The sequence below is a fragment of the Carlito syrichta genome, unplaced genomic scaffold (assembly GCF_000164805.1).
Source record: "Carlito syrichta isolate Samal-C Ts95f unplaced genomic scaffold, Tarsius_syrichta-2.0.1 Scaffold303580, whole genome shotgun sequence".
In the NCBI taxonomy this organism is placed as follows: domain Eukaryota; kingdom Metazoa; phylum Chordata; class Mammalia; order Primates; family Tarsiidae; genus Carlito; species Carlito syrichta.
Genome location: NW_007247676.1, coordinates 310,469 through 323,715, shown reverse-complemented (window position 1 = coordinate 323,715; position 13,247 = coordinate 310,469). Strand labels below are relative to the sequence as shown.

At 40.8% G+C, this 13,247-nt stretch overlaps 1 protein-coding gene across 1 annotated transcript in view; it reads right to left on the bottom strand.

Moving 5' to 3' along the window:
- The window catches only part of LOC103261061 (peroxidasin-like protein), a 334,905-nt gene that overhangs the window by 41,536 nt on the left and 280,122 nt on the right, over positions 1 to 13,247 (bottom strand). The window contains 2 exon segments of the mRNA XM_021712669.1: positions 10,910 to 11,052; positions 11,363 to 11,592. Of these exon segments, the coding sequence (XP_021568344.1) occupies positions 10,910 to 11,052; positions 11,363 to 11,592 (373 nt within the window).

The window sequence follows — 13,247 nt, the reverse complement described above, 5'->3', positions numbered from 1 at the left end:
GCAGGTCGAGGCTGCGGTGGCCGGGAGTGGCCTCTGCACTCCAGTCTGGGCGACAGAGTGAGACCCCAACTCAAAAAAAAAAAATTGATTTTAAAATTTTCAAGATTATTGCATTTGTAATTTGTTAGTGTAAGAGTCTCTAAAATAAAGTCATACAGCTAAAAAAGATTTCCCATATTTACGATAGGTAGAAAAGACTTGGAGGAAATTATAGAAAGTAGAAGAAGAAAAGGAAAACTAACTATGAGATTACATAGTAGAATGAGAAAAAAGAAAAGAAGAAAGAAGAACTCAGCTCAGCACAGCCCATGAGTGTTTGAGTTATGTCCCTAGCTCTGCTAATTATTAACTTAGAATAAGTCACTGAAACCTTTCCAACTTTTGCTTCCTAACCTTAAAATGAAGTGTTGTCTTTTGTTTTGTTTTATTTAATCAAATAATCTCTTTGATCATCTCAAGTTCTGAAAAACTGCAAGATAGCTAAGAGAACATAAAAACCTAGAATTTTAATGTTAAATGCTAGATCAAGTATGCTAAGTGATATAAAATACTAAATCTCAAAGAAAATTTGAGAATTGTTGCTTTATCTTATATGCGGACAAGGTAATATTCTTGATTTTCTCATTATATTCATTCATTTCTTCGTGATCTTTTGATAATTACAGACTTAGCATTTGTCCTATGAGGTAGGTTTTTCTGTTCCCTTTTCCTTAAGAGCAAATCAAATCAATCAGTATTTTGAATACTTACTACTTATAACTTTGGCAGTCAAGCTTCTCTTGGCGCTCTCTTGGCCCATCGTACTTTCCTCAGTGTTTTCAGTGGACATTGACTGTTTCCTAGTACTTACTTATAGCATTAAATTATTGCTTTTTGGATTGCCTGAGCCCGCGGGTTCGAGACCTGCCTGGGCAACTTGGCGAGACCTCATCTCTACAATAAATCAAAAAATTAGCCGGGCGTGGTAGCGCACGCCTGTCATTCCGGCTACTCGGAAGGCTGAGGCGGAAGGATTGCCGGAGCCCGGCAGGTCGAGGCTGTGGTGGCCAGGAGCGGCCACTGCACTCCAGTCTGGGCGACTGAGTGAGACTCCAGCTCAAAAAAAAAAAATTATTGCTTTTCGGCTGGCTAAAAGAATAATAACAGTAAATTAAGCAACTGTTTTATCTGAAAGTTATCTCCCAACCTTCCCTAATGTTTATGTGTGCTTTGAGTCAACTTGTAATCTATTTTGACATAATGGGAACACATTGTCAATGGATTATCATTGTCTCCTGTACTCCAAAAAATGTTTAAAAATAAAAAAGTAATCTTCTTCATGGACACCAGTTAAAATAGTCTTTTGACCAGAATCCCTAAAGATTTGAATCAGAATATTGTCTCTTTTTCCTCACTAGTGTTAATCTAATCCTTCCAGAGTGCTGACTGACAAGACTAAATCATAAGTACCCCACTGTACTGCTGAGAGTGGTGCCTGTGCAAATAACAGGCTTCCCAGAATGACTTCCAGCAAACTGTTGGGTGATCCAAAGACAAGGAACTCATACAGCATTCTACAGAGAATGTGAGAGCAGACAGAATCCGGTTTGCCTTCAGATGCATTTGTACATATGTGCTCACACATATTCAGATGCAACTTGCTCATACTGACAGAATGGGAGCCAGTGTAGGGAGCCAGCAGACAGCAGAGAATTTATACTTCTGTGAATTTATACAACGGGCAGAGAAATAAACATACAACGCAAAAGCAAGAAGTTAGCCGTACCAAAATGGGAAAAAAACCGGGGTGCTTAGAGAAGGAAGGAGCTCTGAACTTTTGAAGATTCCCCGAATGATTTTTTTTTTCTAACAGAAGGCTTGTAGATTTATTTTTGAGTAAGAAGAGAATATATCAGATTGGACAATTCAGTGCAAAATCCACAACATACTTTGATAACCATACTCACTTTTGGACATCACACTGTAACAAATATCTACATAAATTGCAGTGTTCTAAAAGAATAACTGACATGCAAAATAGAATGGAGAGAACAGCGACACTAAGTCGTCAAATGAAGAAAATAAAAAGTTCCTGGGGGAGGGGGATGGCTGTTTAGGGCAAAAGAAGAGGCTCACTGGAGACAAGCTAATCATGTTCAAAGGGTAAATGTGGTGTTATGCCAGGAAGAATTAGAAATATTCTGCATTTCTCCACAAGGAGAAAAATGACCAAATAAAAGTCTGTCAAGTTAGAACTGAGTATAAGATTAAAAATAAATCTTAGTAACTTGTCTTCAGATGAAATAGATTCTTAGACAACATGGCCCTGGAGCCCATGGGATTTCATTTTCTCTCTTCTCAAACTAGAGGACAGGAGTAGACAGACGACATAGTAAACAGTTTTGCTTTTTCCAAGAGGTAATTCCTGAGTTTCCTTCTAAGAGCTCCTTTCATCTTCAAAGAAACCAGCGCTTTATGACAGAATTCCAGTTCCTTTCTTAGTTTCAGATCAAAACTGGTTTTCTCAGACATTGCTTCAGCACTTTCTCAGTCCACACAGCAGTGGGTAAAAATTGATTAAACAGGATCTTCTGTGACCTTCAACAACCAGATATGCTGGTTAACACTGTTGGACAGGAAAGCTCACACCCCCATGCTTTTCCCAAAGAGTTCAGACCTTGATCAGAATGCAGCTCAACCAAAGTCAGAGGAAAGGTCTTTCCCTGGCCCGCACAGGTAAATCCTCATGGCAGAAAATGCATCACATGGACATGAAGCTCAGAGAGATTCCAGGAGCACAGTGCTCTGAAGATGGACACTCTGAAGATAGGGTTTCCCTTCCCCTCCCAACTGTAGGAAACACGTCTCCTGCAGGGAAAACTGCATAGGAGCATAGTGGCCACAGTGTGTTTGTGGGACAGGACAAGGTTAATGAGATTCTGGGAAGAACTGGATACAGAATCCTTCTGGTGGGATCACACTCCCCCGGAGACATACCCAACCCTGTGAGAACTCAGGGCAGCTCACCTCTGGGAGGCCTTGAGTTTCTGATTTCTGGGGTTACCCTGAGAACTTCTCCCTCCAGAGTCTGCCTAGTGTCTCCACTTCTCAGAAGTCCAAGAATAAATAAATAGGGGAGCTGCTTTCCTCCAAGCCTGGGAGAGGCTGAGGTCACAGCCAGTCCAGCAAGCCTGTCTGCTTTCTGCTAGGTTTCTGTTATGTAAGTAAGCTCAACTCAACAAGCAGATCCAATTCCCCATGATTCAAAAGAGAAAAGTGACTGTCCGTTCAATGGTTCCAAACAGTCAGAGTACGAAGTGGCTCAGTCAGAACACAATCGGTGGGACAGAGGAAACAGAAGATCATCTGATCAAAATAATGATAGTAACACAAGGATTCAAGCCATTGTGGTCACTGTTCAACAAGAGAAGTCCTAAAGCTTAAACAACTGATGTGAGAACTAAGAAATAAAATAAATATAAAAGGATCAGATGATCCCTGCTCAAACTGATTAGTGAATTTGATATTAGTAGTCAAGTATAAACAATATAACAGGATATTTAGCAAAATAGAAAGAGATGGAAATATGAAAAAAAAAAAAAGAGAGATTTAAAGGGTGGACCCTGGAGACATAACACTAAAATAAAGGATGTTTCAGGACCCCTACCTATCACCATACATTAAAGCTGACTCTAAATGGATCAAAGACCTAAATGTAAATCCTCAAACTATAAGAATATTAGAAAACACAGGAGACACCCTTATAGAAATTGGAACTGGGAACCAATTCCTGATCAGAACCCTAAAGTCCGATACCATAAGAAATGAGATAGACAAGTAGGACCTCATCAAACTAACGAGCTTCTGCAAAGCAAAACAAACCATCAGTGAGCAGGGAGAGACAGCTCATGGAATGGGAAAAAATATTTGCCAACTGTGTATCTGACAAAGGCCTAGCATCTAGGATCCTCAAGGAACTCAAATGCGCCGAAAGGAAAAAAACAAACAGCCCCTTTAAAAAGTGGGCAAAAGACATGAATAGACACTTCTCAGAAGAAGATATATGGGCAGCCAACAGACACATGAAAAAGTGCTCAACCTCACTCATAATCAGAAAAATGCAAACCAAGCCATACTGAGATACCACCTAACCCCAGTCAGAATGGCCATCACTCATAAAAGAAACAACAACAGATGCTGGCGAGAATGTGGAGTAAAAGGAACACTTCTACACTGCTGGTGGGAATGCAAACTAGTGCAGCCTCTTTGGAAAGCAGTGTGGTGATTTCTGAAAGAACTAGAAATTGACCTTCCATATGATCCAGCAATTCCCCTATTGGGAATATACCCAGAGGAAACTCAAATCATTCTACAAAAAAGATACCTGCACACGTATGTTTGTTGTGGCTCTATTCGCAATAGCAAAAAATGGAACCAACCATGTTGTCCATCGAAGCTGGACTGGATAAAGAAAATGTGGTACATATACACGATGGAATATTATGCAGTCATAAAGAAGGACAAATATATGGACTTCATAGCAACTTGGATGGATTTGGAGTCGTTCATACTCAGTGATTTCTCACTCATAAGCAGACCTTGAACAATTATAATACTATAAGAAAGCATTTAGCAGTAATGGGAAACTGTCAGAGGAGGGGGATGGGATTGGCAGTTGAGAGAAAATGCTAGGGGAGGAAGGGGCATACCTCATCAACAAGGGTATTTGTATAATCAATGTTTGTATACCTAACCCTGAATTGTACCCCACATCTTTATAATAAAAATAAATAAATAATTTTTTTAAATAAAATAAAGGTTGTTTCAAAAAAAAAGAAAAACAAAATATGAGCTATAAATTTTCATTTGCTGAATAAAAGTGTAAAACTGTACATTGAAATTACTTCCTAAATTTGAGTCTGGAATGATGAGAAAAATTATATCTAAGCATATTCTGGTCTAATTCTGAAACTCTGAGGAAGTAAAAAAAAGAACTTACAGAATCCCAGTAATAAAGAATTAGAAAAACCTTCTTAAGTAGAGGGATAAAAAACCAGACTGGCACTTAATCTTGCAATTGCAATAAAAGAAGCTAGAAATCAGAGAAGGAACAACTATAAAAGCACGAAAGAGAAGATCATCACCCAGAAATCCTATACAAGTAAGACGGCCTTCACTTTTCAAGGAGAAAAAGACATTTGCACGTAAAAGGTAATGTGTAGAATACTTTACTCAAAGATTCAATTTGAAAGCATTACGTAAGAAAAAAACTACAGAATAAAAGAAACAGAATGGATCACTTTAGGAAAAACAAAAAGAAAGAGAAAACAGTAATAAGTATTAAAGGTAGGCATTTTCTACCACTTTATGCACACACCTATAAGTGTCCACACTTGTGCGTGTGCAAACCTGGATGCACATACATGTATGCATGCATGTACACATTTGTTCATATACAGACCTCTACGTATGTGCTCAACATGCATGTGTACAAATATGTACACACTCACACATGCGCGTGCCCATACATGTGCATACCTACACGTGCACATACCTAGATATGAACACACCATACATGTTCAAGCTTATGCATGCATGTAGCTGTATGTGCACACATCCATACATGTATGCACTCAGACATGCACATATCTATACACATAAACACTTATGCACATATACACCTATGCATGTATATAGACATAGATGACATTATTTAAGTGTTTATTTATACAAAGTAGATGCAAACAATGGGAACCGTAAAATAAGCTTAACCTGTGAGCAAAGGCTTAAATAAGAGTAAATGAAGAAACAAAATTAAAGAAAGCTCCCACGTTAAAGAAGCTTTCCTGCACACTAAGACCTGAGAGTGGGTAGTACACAGACAGGAGTGGCATGTGTGAAACGCAGCAGTTGTTCCTTTTATAAAAAAAAGAACCAGAGGAATGTAGGAAACCTACTGAAGCAAAAATAAATTCATATACAAAAAAAGCAAATCTGTTGCTGCTAGGTAAAATGATAAACCGCTACAATTCAGTGTCAAGCTTGGGATGACCACCCACTGCTGTCACCACAAAGAATTTGCAGAGCGCTCACACAGAGTCATCAAAGGACAAAGGCTATAAACACACAGTGCACAGAGGAGCACATCTCCACAACCAACAACCATGGAGACAGTTGTTTAAGCATACTAATGAAGAGAAAGACAAATTGAAAATAAGGTGAGATAATTAAGTTTTCACTCACTGGACTACCAAAAAATCCCAGTTGTATCATCAGTTGTTGGTTCAAAGTTAAGGGAGTATTCATATAATTGTTCATGGAATTGTAAAGTTTACCTTTTAAGAAATAAATCTAACAACATTTCTTAATTTTAAAAAAATACATCCTGTAACTCAGCAACATTACTTTGGGAATTCTGTAAGAATCTGGCCTATGGAAATACAAGCGCTTATATGTAAATTGTAACTGCATAAATATTGTTATATAAAGCTCTAAGCACTAAGCAATAATAAAAAGGAGTTAATTATAAATATATGGAATGAAGGGGAAATTTATACAAGGTATGAAGAAAACATCAACAATATAATGGGACTACTTAAGGGCAAACAGTACGCTGTTTTACAGTTGTCTAGTTCGGCGAAGAGAAACTCAAAATTTATGAGCCAAAAAGGCAGGAAACCAAATTCTTCATTGAAAGTGATGAGTGACATGAGAAATAAAAACCAAATCCAATTACTTAACACTCCAAGTTTCTCCACAGCTTCATCACCTACAAACATCCACAGCATTACAGCTAAGCGACACAAAGTTCTATTTTTTTAGAGCTTATGTCTCCTACCTGCAAAGAATAACCAAATATAATGATGAAAATCTTGATTGCATTGATATGATCACTGTTTTAAGCAGACTCAGAGTTAATGTTATTGTGTTCATGCATTTAAGAGAAGAATTTTTCCTTCAAGTTCTGAGATTCTTTCTGCAGCTAGATTAATTCTGCTTTCCATGCTTGCTATGTTGTTATTTATTTCCGGGATGAAACTTTGCATTGCCAAAATCTCTGTTACAAGTTCTTTCAGTGTTGCATATTGCTTTTTGAGCCTTGCTCACACTTTCCATCCATTCCCTAATCCCTGTCATATTCTGGGGCCAGTCGGTGACTTCCATTGTTTGGGCACCAAGGTCTGATTTCTCAGGAGTTTTTTCTTTGGTAGACTCAGAAGTGCCTGAGGTCTTCTTTTGACTTTTCCTCATTTGTGACAGATCTCTTGTTTTTCTCTTTAGTTCTGTTATTCGGTGTCAGTGGGAGAGGTTTTCCCTTCTGATGTTTCCTCAGTCCTCTATTCTTCCCTGATCCATGCTCTGGATTTGTTCTATTTGAAATGGCAGTGGATGAAATAACAGTGGATGGGAAGCTTTGTTGTCTCTTGTAGTTTCTGAAATTCGAATAAAGTGGGGGATGGGGCACTATGAATCAGATACCACTTGCAAATTACAATGTTCACTTCTTGTGGTATGTGTTCCCTGAGACCCATTCTCCACCACCACTCTATATGATGAGGCAAAGCAGAAACCAAAGCAAAAAGCAATTGAACACACACACACACACACAGAGAGAGAGAGAGAGAGAGAGAGAGAGAGACATGCACACACAACCCAAAACGAACTAGAATAACAACAAAGTGAAGCAAATAAATAACAACAAAAAACCAAGAAAACTGAACACACACACACACACACACACACACACACACACACACACACACACACACCTAGCACAAAGTGAATGGAGAAGAAAAACAGAAAGACCAGGGGGAAAAAAAGAGGAATTCAGAACCAACCCTCACACATACTTACACACACCTTAAACTATAAAAATCGAAAATAAAAAACCCAGAAGAACAAAAGAGCAAAAACAAACCAACAACAACAACAACAAAACTGAAAGATGAACACCAGTCATTCACATACACACATAAACAGAAAACAGCACATAAAAGAAGAAACAGAAAAAGAAAAGGAAAAAAGAAAAATCATTTTTGGAGGGATGCAGATCCAACCCTTTTTTTCTTTGTGCATACACTTTCATGCACAAAGAAAAACATTGTAAAAATAGATGAACTAACAAACAGGCGAAAATTTTTAAAAATGGAAAGAAAAAAATTAAAAATTAAAAAAGAAACCCTGCCCTCTGGTGGCTGGCTCTGCAATTGTTCCTCCAATCAGGTGTCTCCTGCAGAGCCACCTCTTTCTCTCCTCAGTGTCTGAAGTAGGGAAGGCGGAGAGGTCATGGAGGTGGGCTGGCTGCAGTCCTCCCCTCCCACCCTCCTATGGTCAGGGAGATCTCCTCCCGTCAGAAGGTGCAGGATTGTCTCTTCCCCAGCTGTGTACTCGCCGGGGGTGCCCCAGCCAGGCCTATCCCGGAATGGAGCTCTCCTATTGCGATTGACGTCCAGGTTCCACCTGGGTTTGTCCCTCTCAGTCGTGGTCCAGCTGTGTGAGTCTGACGTTCAGAGGATTGCTGGGGAGGCAGGGGTTGGGATCAGCCCCGGACTCACCACCAATCTCTTTGGAGTCCTTCCTCATCCTTTTCTGGTCATACCCTTTGTCCTGAATCAGGGTAGGGGGTGGAACACCTGGGACTCAGCACTTGTCAGGTCCCTGCAAAGTTTGTGCTTTCAGGATATTCCCTCTGGGTCGAGATCAATCCCTGAGTGGTTGATCCGCCAGTCACAGAAGTCGGATCTGTTGTTCTGTGGTGAGCAAATCGGAGCACTTTCCTGCTCCACCTTTAAGATGTCGGTGGGGTGCCTCTCTGTCCTCTTCCAGGGGACTCTGCCTCTGGACTCCCCCCTACAGCCCCTGCCGCCAGTGCCCTGCCAGACACTAAAGTGGTGAGGCAAAGCCTTGAGCCGGCAGTCTCTCCTGCTGCAGTGTTGAGGCTGAGCCTGAGGCAGTCATTTTCCCTTGCCATTTCTTCACCGGAAAACTTTTGTCCATTTTTTAAAAATGGCACTCAGCTTCTGCAACCCAGGAAGAGCCAGCAACCCAGCAGAGAAGCTGCAGCAACATCCATTACACCAGGGCTCTGGCCACTTGCTCACAAGCCCCCACTTAGTCAGTCTCTCCCAGCATTTTCTTCCCAGGAAGGGTTTTGTTGATTTAAAAAAAAAATGGCGCTCAGCTTCTGCATCCTGGGATCACTAGGGTCCGAGCCCAGCAGGTGCAGAACCTGCTGCTGCACCAGGAGAGCCCTGGCGGCTAGCTCCCTAGCCCTCCCTCAGTCAGCCACTCACATGCCCTCTTGCTCACCAGCACGTACACAAAATTTTCCATACACTCACTCACACTGGGACTTGCATAGTCTGACTGGCTCGGCTGCCATCTTCCTGACTCCTTTCAAGAAATTTTCCAGAATTCAAAAAAAAAGTAGTGAAATATGAAATATGCTGATTATTAGTATTAACCAGCAGGCTGTTATTCATGGGAAACAGGACTGAAGAAATACCCCTGTTGAAATCAAATGATTCTATAAGAGTAAGATGAAGAGTTGAGAGTAAGTTTAATAATACCTTTTATTCTAGTAATATAAAACACTAGGGCTGCTTGGAGTGGCCACTTAAATCCCAAAGAGAGCTCTATGTTTTTCTTTAAGATAATGTTAAAACTATTAAATCATTTGAACACCATCTTTTGTATTCGTCTTAATCTGTGAATAAGATTAGCAAACGAGAGTGAAAAACTCTTTAACATGAATAATAGCATGACACAGACAAGTGCATTGAGTAGTAAAGATAATTCCTAGGTACTTTAATATACCTCTTCCTCTTTCAGAAAGTAACAACTTCAGGTCTCAGGGGTGAATGCAATGTGGCTGATAGTAGCACTTCTGTACTGTTAACCCAGACCATTAAAATGCATGACCTCCCTAAAACAATAGAGCCACAGTGTACACACTAATTCCTTAGTGATTTGACTGAATTAGTGGGCCCCTAATTTACATAAGCAATGTGTCTGTTAATTGGGAGGTGTAAGAAGCCCACACCATATATAGGTGGTCCACTTTTGAGCAGTTAGCGAACACCTTTATTTAAATTATTTCATTTTAAAGAGCATCCTTGAATTTGTTTTCCTGAAAAGCCCATGCTTGTTCATCAAAAAGTACTTTAAAATGTACGTGCACCCATTTACAAAGATGCTCATTATAAACATTCCATTATTAGTGGAACCACTTGAGGCATATTCATTTTCTCTAGGTGATTTTGCTGCTGACATGACTCAGCATTTTTGTATAAGGAAGACACACCTGCCACGTACCCCGGTGTAGTTTTGAGAATGACAACGCCAGAAGCAAACACACTGCAACACTAACAACTTTGTATTACCTCTGGCTAATGAATTTGTAGAGATGTTTTACTCTCCGAAAAGAGAATTCTTGCTATTGATTGGGACCACAGATCTTAATAAGAACAGTGCCTCAAACTCAAGGTTCGCCCCACCCCTCCTCTGTGAAATCTCTGCATTGCGTTTTTTGTGACAGGCATGACCCATAACAGACACATTACCATCAAACAGCAGAGGACCGCCCCTGTCTGTCCTCAGATGTGGTGCGATGGCCATGTAAGGAGAGGACAAGAGAGGAAACCACCCGCAAAGGGCGCCTGCTAACTGCTGGCGTCATGCTATATGCTGGTGCCACAGGGGGTTTATGGACAGAGGAAAGTGCCGGGGCCTTCAGGCTGTGTAATCTTGGAAAGTGGCCTTTGACTTTATATGAAATAGGGATATTTCCCTCATATATGAAATAGGGATCATGACATCCCCCTTGAACCACCCAGGATGAGGGCATGAGGGAGGCGCTTGCATGAATCATCTCCCACAGGACCAGAGCTGAGAACACCTAGACTTGGTTATGTGTGGGCATAAGGGGCACATAGGCTTCGACTACGAGTCATTGCTTCGTCTGAGTCACTGCTTCCTTGCAGGGCACGGCTCTGGTCATCCGGGCCCACACCCCGCCATGCCATCTCTCTCTCCCTGTGCTCAGCTGGGTCCCATCTCCTGTCCCGGGAGGCACTGGAGAAGAAACAAAAGGAGTGCTCTTAGTTGCTATTTATATGATTTGTATGTTGCCTCCCGGCTTCCCATGTTTGAGAGAGTTGGAAATATTTCATTATTCCTGGAGCGAATCACCCATAATCTGAAACAAAGAGAAGTACACCGCCCTCCCCCATAGTACCAAATTACTTTTTATCTTTATGCATTTATTTACTTACCTATTTATTGAGTAGGAGTCTCTGCCACCCAGGCTGCAGTGACAGGCTCATGGCTACCGCAACCTCGACATGCTGGGTTCAGGTGATTTTTCCTCCTCAAGCCTTCCAACCATGCACCGTCATGCCCTGCTCTTGTACCAGGGATCAGGTCTTCAACCATAAGGGTGGGCCACAGGTCAGTGTCTCCTGGAGTGTCATGCAGCCTGAAACAGAGACAGGCAGGCTGTGCATGCTTGGGGCTGGAAGTGACATTGAAAATACTCCTTTTATGAATGAGTACCAAGCCTTGTTTTAGTTTATCCACACAAAAGGAAAAGTAGATATTATCACTGTGCTCGCACTTAATAGGCAAAAGCATAGAGATGAAAAAGTGCTAAAGGATCCTCCAGCAAGCAGGAAGTAGAGCCATAAGCTAGCCAAGAGCATTTAACACCGAATGTCATGCAACATCTACGGTGCTACTCTTTATAATTATCTTCTAGGTATACAGCACATAACTATATTTATGTATATATGAGTGTGTGTACATTTATGTGTAAATACACCCAAATAATTCTTTCAAAAACACATAGGAAATGAACAAATTAAGCAGTGAAAAATTTCCATGCCAGTGTATATGCTAGGTATGCTAAAGAATGAGAGTGAAACAATTGTGGAGATAAGACAATAAGTGTTAGGTAAAATTTCTCTTGCTAAAAAATCAATGGACATTCGATCTGGGATTTGAAGCAATTTTTCACAACTCAGCAACAAGAAAACACAATGCAAAGGGTGACTATAAGCCTGTCTTCAACTCGTCACTCACTTAAAGAAAGAAAATATGATGGGTGCCCTTGACGCTCCTAGCAGGCGTCACTCTGTGTTTTCTTCCCCTGTTGTCCAGTGATAGACATAATACCAACTCGATGTGTATTTTGTTTGACTTTATCATTCTATGTCATGTGCATGATTCCCTAGACCAGGGATCCCCAACCTCAGGGCCGTGGACTGGTACCGGTCCTTGGCTTGTTAGGAATCCGGGCCACACCACAGCGGGTGAGCAGCCGGTGAGCAGACCTCCACCTCCTATCAGATCCGCCTGGCATTAGATTCTCATAGGAGTGTGAGCCTTTTTGTGACCTGCATATGCTAGGGACCTCAGGTGCGTGCTGCTGATGAGAATCTAACGCCTGATCATCCATCCCCACCAACTCCTCGTGTAAAAATTGTCTTCCCTGAAACTGGTCCCTGATGCCCTAGACTACAAATAGCTTAGCTTGTATGTTTTAACCTCGGCACAAATAGAAGCATAGTGTTCACACTTCTTTTATTATGTTTTTTTTTTCTTCGCTCAACAGTTTATTTGAAAATGGACAAATTTTTTACCATGAAGAACCAAATAGTCAATATTTTCAGCTTTGTGGGACAACCGTGGGTCCTGCTGCAACTATTCAACTCCTGTATTGTGGGAAAACAGCCATAGATGACACATCAACAGATGAACACAAGTTGCATCCCAATAAAACTTTATTTACACAGTCAGGCAGGGGGGCAGATTTGGCTGATGGGTTGCAGTTGGCAATCCCCGCTCTAGAATATGCCATGCAAAGCTACAAATGCTGGATGCAGAGTACAGTATCTTTATCATAATAGTTCACGTCAAACTGCCGCCCAAAATAGATGTACAATTCATAGTTCCATAATGAGCATACAGAATTTCTCTACAACACGTGTCATATGCAGATCTTCGATTTTAACAGACGATGCCAAACTGCTGTCTAAAGTGGATGTACGATTTATACTCCCAAAATAAGTATACAGAAACTCTCTGTGTTTTATTTATTTTCTAGCCAAGTGAATCTCTTATCCCTTGGCACATTATAATACATTTGTCAATTTTAGGTTAATTATCCGATTTAGACAACTCTTATTCCTGCCGCCTTCCTCTCTTTCTCCTCCATTTCATACTCTTTTGGGTTGCTTCCCCTTCTTTTCCACCTCCTTTTTCTCCTCCTC